Source organism: Musa acuminata, chromosome BXJ1-6 (genome assembly GCF_036884655.1).
Source record: "Musa acuminata AAA Group cultivar baxijiao chromosome BXJ1-6, Cavendish_Baxijiao_AAA, whole genome shotgun sequence".
NCBI classification, from domain to species: domain Eukaryota; kingdom Viridiplantae; phylum Streptophyta; class Magnoliopsida; order Zingiberales; family Musaceae; genus Musa; species Musa acuminata.
Window position 1 is genome coordinate 9,273,263 of NC_088332.1, and position 8,792 is coordinate 9,282,054.

Sequence of the window (8,792 nt, forward strand, 5' to 3'; positions counted from 1 at the left end):
TATATCCCAATAGAATCCATATCTGATCCACTTTATTAGCATCAGGCCAACCAGCGAGCACAATGGTTGACCTCTCTATAAACAAGACATACAAAGTTTCTGGACTTCGTTAATTAATACATTGTGACACTGGGTAAAGAGACAAATAAAAAACACTTGAAGAACCATATATTTCATTGCCATATGATATACATACATGGGACAAATTACATACATATGAGAAAGAAGGGAAAAGAAAAAGGTCCACACGAAAATCAAATCTAGGACTCATACCTGCCCCATCAATTAAGCAGATGAGGGAAGAAAAGGTAACAGGGGACTCATGCAACCAAGGACATGTTTCTTATTCTGACTTGCACACCAAACCAAAGAAAGAGAATATCTGACTGACCTTATGTTGTGGTAAATATGGCTTGTACAGTACACAATAATGACCTTTTATACATGAACAATAAAGCAAACACCGGAAATACTAAATACACCCTTTCAGAGAAAGAATGGTAAATGAGCACCATTATAGTTGGTGCATGTACACGTATGCAACCAAGCAGTACCACAGCTTGGTGATGGAAAAGCCGGTGACATTGCAATGCACCAGTGAGGACACACCTATTTTGTATGTGCAGACTCAAAAAGTGCCTATGATAAAATCAGGACAAAGCTGCAACTTAAGTTCAAGAACGGAAGAAGGAACTAAGCGAGAATCTGTATACTTTTTCTGGGACATATGACGTCTAAATTCAGAAATAACTGAATCGTCAAGGGAGGAGAGGAAGAATTTCTCAATTCCAAAGTAAAACGCTTTAAGAAATAGGGTAGGACCTACTAAATCACTTACTAGGATGGCTTGAAGCTATGAAGAAGCGCCTTCTTGCAAGATGGCTGCTCAGAGGAGTTGGTCTTGGTGCCCATGGATGAAAAATCAAGCACGCTAAGCAGGAAATTCCTCTCCTGGACAATACAAAAAGTGAATGGTTAGGATGGAACTTATGGTTAAGCACTTATTTTCTAGATTATAATAATTAAATCTTCAAAGGATCACAAGCTTCTTCCAGATTTTAAAAGACAAGAAAGTCAAATGTCTCTTTGTAATATTTGAAAGGAATGCAGCACGCTCTTTCATATATGTATCCCTCCAATACAGGAATTAATTCAATAACAATTCACCATGTGGTTAGCACCAACATACATAGGAAGAGCATCAGGTGACTTTCAACATGTTTGACCCATAATTTAAGGAGAAAATTACAGATTCCAGAATGAATGTGTAATTTTGTGAAAATCAGAATGGTTTTTTAACTAGGCAAAGTTAAAGGAGTCATAACCTATTTCTGTAAGTTCATGTGCATAGGTGATTTGCACTTCGATATTTCTATTATGGCTCAAAATATTGGATTACACATACGAACAATGTATGAAAATCATAACTTACACTTGAAGTAAAGACAGGAGTCGGAATTCCATCTGCAAAAGATTGGAAAAGTGGGATTGTCTGGGGCGGAGATGTGAATTCTGAGCTCGTGCAGCCATTCACAATTTCGTCCTTTGGCATTGGAGACAATGATAAGATTGTCTCTGAAAGAGGAACAAGTAATTCAATGACAACAATTTCATCTGTCCTAGTATTCAGATAAAATGGAAGGCATTTTAGAGACTAGAGATTTATCCACTACCTGGAGAAGAGTTCATGCTGGAATGTGCAGCATCATCTTTAAGATGACTGACCTCATTATCTTTGTGCAGTGAACAATCCTCATAATGATGAATGCTTCCGCTTTCCCCAGCATTCACATTGTGGGTTGAACCTGTACTGCAGTCAGAACTCCCTTGAGAATCTTCATCAGAATCAAATTGCCTGCTAGTGGGCTAGTCATTATCTTCTGAGCATACATCAATTGATAAAACTGACAGAAAGTCTATTAGACAACACGAACTTGATTTCCACTCTGTTTACCTCACTGGCTGCTGCCCTTCTTCTTTAGTGCTATTTACATCTTCTATCAAGTTTCTGAGATCATCTGGCATACACCCCATTCTGGATATTCTTCTTGTCAGTGATTCACCATCTTCAGTTTGGATCAAGTAATCTTGAAGTTCCTGTTAATTTATATTGTCCAACAATTCACAAATGAAACCAAATATAAGATACTTTGGCATTCTAAACAAATCGAACCCAAACCCAACTATTTCTAGGTCTGCAATCAGCACCTTCCATGCCTCGTCGGAACACTGGTTGGTATCCTCAGCATTAATTTTCATGGACAGGGAAGTAAGCGATTCAGCTTGCCGCAACAAGGCAGTTAATTTTGAATCGTTTTTCCTGAGAAAAGTGCCTTGAGTATCTTTGTTGGAAGCTGTTCAGACATCAGAAAAGGTAACTGCTTACGAGATCAGGAGTGGTTTATAACAAGACTTGAATGTGTTTCATAGAGAAGAAGAGAAACAAAATTCCAAGTCTTTTTTACCATCACAAAGGGATCCTCTTGTGTTGTTGGTCAACCCATTAATAGAGTTAATATTTTGAACAAGTGCTGCTAGAGGTGGCCTTCGTTGGTTTTGCTCTGATACATGTTCCCCAAGAAGCTTCCTATGTCCGTCAACAATCTCCTTGGGATGAGAGATGTGATACCTATCTTGCAAATGAACACTTGTAAAAAATCAGTATCTAATAAGAAGATAAGGTAACATGAACACTTGCAAATGACTAATTGTATGTACTATTAGTCATTGATTTATCAATAGTTACTCCTATTACCTTATTTTCTTATTAGATACTGATGATTCCCCCATCGCTGCTGCAGCATATCTATCTTGAACTATAACCCTTGAAGTACCTAAATCCGATGATGAACTCGTATTCTCCTTGGAAAAGGCTTCAAGTTTTGCCCTTTTCTTGCAGAGGGTGGAGAACCGGTTCTTTACAGCATTATCAGTTCTGTTGATGAGCATAACAATAAATAAACATAAGTTCATAACACTGAATGAGTTATCATTAATGATAGAAGTCAGAGCAGTATACCTTCCTGAAACCACCTTTGCAATCTCTGTCCATCTGTTCCCAAAAATCTTCTGTGCCTGCACATAAGTTCACTTGGAGGGTCATGAGCATATAGCGACGCCAAAGAAAATCCACTTTTACACAAGAAATCGCATTTCATTGATATAAGAGATAAAAACCGGGCTTCAGCTGTGAGGCACATTGTTCACTCTTGTTATGGCTGAGCCCTACAAATACTGTTGTCCCTAAAAGGAACCCAAACAGTTACTGGAAACATCTACCACACTTCAGAAAACATGAATAGAAACTAAAACGGGAAGACACAATCATGTTCTCCTAATCATAAACCTGAATAGCAAAAAAGCTGCCTCTTTAATTCAATAAAGGTGCCAATTCGATGTACCCAGGCAAAATCCATAAAGGGCAGCTAATCAAATTCCTTACCTCGCATAAGAGCATGTCCTCTTCTGCAGACCACCCACCTTTCTTACACTCTGAATTCATGTAGGTATACCATCTGCCATTTCAACACCACATCTGTGTCACTTCCACTAGATAATCAACAAGACCCATTCATGAATGTGTCAAAAAGATCCCCCAATTTGAAAATTTTCAATTGCTCACCTTCTCCGGCACTGGCGACTTGTCTTGCCATTGAATAGAGCGGCGATACTCCTCCAACTGCTCACAAAACATATCACAATCCATAGCGAGACTTCCAGATTTAGTGCAAGAACTGTTATACAGAATTCGAACAAGATCAGATACAAGTCAAAGAATTGCAGGCTCACTTGGCAGTTCCGTGAAGAGCGATGTGCTCCCGGAGCAAATCATCCTCCTGCAAGAAATCCAGATTCGAAACCGTCAAAGATTCGATCTTTCGATCGCATCAACAAGTCAACGAGCAATAAAAGCAGAGATTCGAGACCCGAGGCGTCCAAGTAACGACATGTCGATCCTTCTTCGAAGGCGGCGCCACGGCTGGAGGGGCGACGGACGTGGGGTCGTTCTCCTTCTCCAAACCCCTCATCATCAAAAGTGCTCCAGCTGCAGACGTCGTGGTGGATCGAGGACGACCTCGACGGAGGGCGGATCTAGCGATTCACGAGGGTTTTGAAGGGAGGAGAGATTAGGGTTCCGAAACGCGCGAGATTGGGAATGTTTGAAAAAAACATTAGAAAAGGGATGGGTAAAAGACGTGAAATCATTAAGAGAGGAGAGAGAGAGCGAGTCAGGGTAAACACTAAAGAAATAGGAGCAAAGGAGGAAGACGAAGCGCGGTGAGATGGTCTTCACCCACTGCTAAGTTTAAACGACACGTCCTCCGTTACCAAAGTAAATCGCAAAGAATAACTTACCAACTGACAAATTTCACAGAAGCCCAAGAAATTATTAAACGAAATAATAATAATAATAATAATAATAATAATAATAATAATAATAAAACAGATAAATTATTCTCACCACGAATTTTATATGGAGACATCACAGAATCCTTTTCTTTCAGACTGGAAGATAAGGTAGCAAGTTACTGTCACTTCACCCGAAAGCAGCAGAATGGTAAGTGGCCACCTCTCGCTTGCTGACTGCTGTCGGATCCAAGCACAATGGAAAGGTGGATCTTTCGGAAGATCTCCGTGGGTCCCACAGCTAATGACGTGTCCTATGGAGCTGTAAGAGAAGACCGTAGAGGAAAGGCTCCTCCTCGCCTGTTGCTACTGCTTGGAGGGGAGTTGAACTAGTCTTCGGGCAAGATGCTGCTGCCAGTCTTTACCGTGTCTTGTCTGTGCATCAAACATGAGGTGTTCTTGCATGTCAACCTCACCAGTTTTGAGCTGTTCTTCCTGCATGAAAGCAACAGGTGGTGAGCATGATGACGTTTCAGTGCAACACAGCTCATGCGTCGCTAGCTTTCTTTTTCGTGTGTCATTTACAGGAAAAGAACACCATGAGTGAGTTGATCCAGAAGGAGCCCCACACGACAGAAAGAGAGCAGTTCTCATGTCCCATCACAGAGGTTTGTTTGTGCTGCATGGGATTCCTATATCGGAACGACACATTTATTTGATACTTGCGCCACTTTCTGGCTTCGCTGCTCTTCTTCCACCTTCCTCTCCACAGGCACTCTCGCATCCGGAAAAGAGAGAGAAGGTGGAATCCAACGCCTGCAGGAGCAACTGCATCCACTAAACCCATGAGGCCTACAGTGGAGAGGAACCTTTGGATAAATACTATTAAATGATCATTCAACCAGAGGTTGCAGCATAAAAAATTGCACCTTTTGACCTGAATACACAGAATGGTGCTTCAGCAGGAGGAAAACCTGTTAATGTTGGCTTTTCTGGTGCTTCAGCAGGAGGAATACACATCCAGCTACCTGCATCAAAAGAAACAAATTGCTCCGGAGCAAGAAATAAGAAGATGAGATTAGGCAACTTAGGTTCATAATAGCCACTCAGAAAAAGAGAAACAGGATAGTCCCATTGTGTGCAATTTGAAAGTTTATACCTGAACTCGAAATCATGATCTTCTCGGTTGGAGGCAGAAACATCGGCTTTATAATTATGTATAACCGGCTGTCAGTGTTAAGCCATTATTTCTCTGATTAGCTATCTTCTCCACAAAAGCTGATGAGCACTGAGTTGTCTTTTGACCAAAAGCAAGGGAGGCCAGTAATATTAAACCGAGGACCATGAGGAGGAATGGCAACAAGGTTCAGAGCGCCCTACCATTTTCCATCTTGTGATGCAAAAGTACTCAAATACTCCTTGGTATCAACATTGTCTGGCCTCATTCACCAGGGCTTTACTGCGTTGGTTGGTTGCGCAGGAGATGGGTGTCTATATAGCTTCAGCAATTCACAACATTCAAGCTTCAAATCCCTGTATATCTCACAGCTGTGTAAATAATCTCTCTGATGTAGTATTGTAGCAGTAGACAAATATCACAATCATTTGTAATGTGGAAATAACCGATTGCTGATTCCATTATGTCAAAAGAAGCTTTTGGAGACAATGGTACAAAGCCTTCTTAGTCCCCATGTCAAAACAAAACATTTCGATTACCTCCTATTCTTTGTATTTATCCTTGCAGATGTTGTAAATAAAGGATAAAAACATATAACATATATATAAAAGATTCGGAAACATATTAAAAACTTTTGGTCAACTGATGAACCCACTTAAAAGACATTATTCCATGATGTGGTTGACTATTTTTTTATGCTTCAAAATTCCTTGACATTTTCGGTCGAAATTATGTCTTATAACAATCCAACCTTAAAAAGAGAAACCAAGTAAGCTAGAAAATGAAGTTGGTACAGTTTACGGTAGGGACAATCTATTGAGCATTATAGGACAAGCCCCCATAAGATCGTTAAAAAGAAATTATGATTCAAATAGTAGAAGAGACGAGAAATATAGCTGTTTGAGATAAATCCTACTTGAGCTTCTCTTATCGTGGGCAAAAGAACGCTTTTTAGTAATAAGAGGAATCTAGCTTGCATTTCTAAAATGTACATAAGTACAGAAACAACATAAAGGTATCCTACATCAATTTGAGTTTCACAGTGTAAAATAGATTTCCTCTCCAGTTTATTTTCTCTTTTTAAGAGATTTGAGTCAATGGATTATAGAGGGTTCTTTCTCTTTTGGTTGGACCATGAAACAAGAAAGGCATTTATATCCCCTGCCATTGATTCCAATTGCATCAAGTTAGATTACCAGAACTATCTAAATTACCATGTACCAGTGACTGTAGAATCAATAGTAGTCTCATCTCTCAAATAACAGAATCCACTGGTTCTAAATAGTGGGCGCATCATGGATCATAAAAGCATGTTCACTTATTCATCAAATAGCATAATTATCAATCAGTAGCAATTTGTCATGAATTGTTACTTCTAATAACTACAACTAGGTGCTATATATAATTTAGAAATCAGCATGAACACTTGCAGCGGCTGAACAGGCACCACAAGGCTGGACATACTCCAGAAGATATTCCAAGACACTTGGATTTACGCCATTCTAATCGGGCAAACAATGATTAGGTGTTTACTTTCTTTAACTAAATACAAAAGCTGATACTAATATGGGCAGTGATAGTTTGAATTACAAAACAGTTTTAGATGATAAAATGAATTATGGATTTTCAAGGTTCCATGCAAAATTGTGTTGGTGATTATCAGCAGCAACTTCTTTGCCTAGATATCAGAATGCTATCCCTACAGTACATTGCATCTGATTTCTAAAGATCTGGGCAGGTGGATGAAGGAGACCAGACAGTTATGTAAATATTTCTGCATGAATTGTTCCTTAACACCAAGAATCAATTCAACACAGTTTCAGTCTTTGGCAACAAGAATATAACTGATAAAGGTTTCTCTCACAGACCATTTCGACATACAGGGAAAACAAGAATGATAAGCTGTCCCATGTGCCTGGAGAACAAGCTATAACAACGGATGCACGACAACTGGCCAACCAGAAAGAATTCAAGAAGATGTATGACATGCCTCTAGGAAGAAGGGAAAACACCAAAACATACAAAATATCCCACTAATCTCAAGACCCTAGCGAAAAAAAACTTTTCCCGATATCAGAATGTTTTTCCTACAAAATCAGGCATCTTTTCCTTGTCCTCTGATTTCTAAATCTCTAGACTGGTGCATGAAGAAAACCACAAATTTGTCTCGAGTATTTGTTTCAATCTACATGAATTGCTCATTGACACCAAGAATCAATTCAACATAGTTCCATATTTTGGCAACAAGAATGAAACAAAAAGAGGTTTCTCTTATAGAGAACCTCGACATACAGGGAGAACATCAACAAAACATGGCACACGATAAACCTATGGCATAGGTCTGGTGGGAACACGTGAAAGAACCCACTTTTGACCTCAAGAACCCAGCGCGTTCTTCGTCCAGATATCAGAATGTTATCCCTACAAAACCAGGCAGCTTTCCCTTGTCATCCGATTTCTAAAGCTCTAGCCCGGTGGATGAGGAAAACCAAACTCAGTTCAGTTAGCTCAATTATTTCAATCTACATGAATTGTTTACGGACACCAAGAATGAATTCAACATAGTTCCATCCTTTACCAACAAGAACGAAACCAGAAGAGGTTTCTCTCACAGAGCACTTTCGACAAACACGGAAAACATCAAAAGAATAATAAGGTTTCCCTTCTCCCCAGAGATCATCAAGCTATAGAAACCGGTAACAACAATTGGACAACCAAAAAGATTTCAAGAAAATCTACGGCATACCTCTAGGAAGAAGTGAAACCCCCATCATATATTTGGCGTCAAGAACCCAGCAAGGTCTTTGTCCAGATATCAGGATGTTACCCCTACGAGATCAGGCATGTTTTCCTCGTCATCTGATTTCTTATCTACATGAATTGCTCATTGACACCAAGAATCAATTCAAGATAGTTCCATTCTTTGGCAACAAGAATCAGGCAAAAGAGGTTTCTCTCGCAAACATACAGGAAAAACATCAAGACAATGATAAGATTTCCCCTGTGCCCAGAGATCATCAAGCTATCGAAATCGATGCACGAGAAAGATGTCGAGAAAATCTATGAGGTGCCTCCGGGAAGAAGGAAATCCCCAAAATACACACGAAAGATCCCAAGAACCCTCTCAGTCCGCAGCCGCTCTCGCTCCCCAGACCCGTCGGCGAATCGCGCGGAAGCAACAGGGCCTGGAGGAGACGAAGAACATTGGAGAATAGGGTGGAAGAGAGGCGGGATTCGGGAGGAAGGAGAAGGGATTTCAAGAAGGGTT

At 40.0% G+C, this 8,792-nt stretch overlaps 1 protein-coding gene across 2 annotated transcripts; it reads right to left on the minus strand.

Moving 5' to 3' along the window:
- LOC135676096 (transcription factor MYB124-like) lies at positions 1–8,792 on the minus strand. 2 transcript variants are annotated; one of them, XM_065186908.1, is made up of 17 exons: positions 8,271–8,792; positions 5,728–5,880; positions 5,507–5,644; positions 5,277–5,375; positions 4,463–5,175; positions 3,927–4,092; positions 3,790–3,836; positions 3,623–3,679; positions 3,443–3,515; positions 3,020–3,075; positions 2,756–2,935; positions 2,466–2,629; positions 2,209–2,354; positions 1,955–2,097; positions 1,674–1,855; positions 1,433–1,575; positions 1–951 (listed from the first exon to the last, which is right to left on the minus strand). In XM_065186908.1, the coding sequence occupies exons 6-17, from the start codon at positions 4,029–4,031 to the stop codon at positions 838–840; spliced, it is 1,410 nt and encodes a 469-aa protein (XP_065042980.1). In that variant the 5' UTR covers positions 4,032–4,092; positions 4,463–5,175; positions 5,277–5,375; positions 5,507–5,644; positions 5,728–5,880; positions 8,271–8,792; the 3' UTR covers positions 1–837. The 2 variants fall into 2 exon arrangements, with proteins under 2 accessions (XP_065042980.1, XP_065042981.1); XM_065186909.1 differs by lacking the exons at positions 3,790–3,836; positions 3,927–4,092; positions 4,463–5,175; ... (2 more) ...; positions 5,728–5,880; positions 8,271–8,792 and having other exon boundaries at positions 3,443–3,549.

What these genes read in the sequence shown, in the direction of transcription:
- LOC135676096 (XM_065186908.1), bottom strand. Translation starts at nt 4,031, where the DNA reads ATGATGAGGGGTTTGGAGAAGGAGAACGACCCCACGTCCGTCGCCCCT. An exon ending in AAGAGGATCCCTTTGTGATG is followed by an intron (nt 2,355 to 2,465) that starts GTAAAAAAGACT and finishes ATGTCTGAACAG; the next exon opens with CTTCCAACAAAGATACTCAA. An exon ending in CTCCTGTCTTTACTTCAAGT is followed by an intron (nt 952 to 1,432) that starts GTAAGTTATGAT and finishes TGTATTGTCCAG; the next exon opens with GAGAGGAATTTCCTGCTTAG.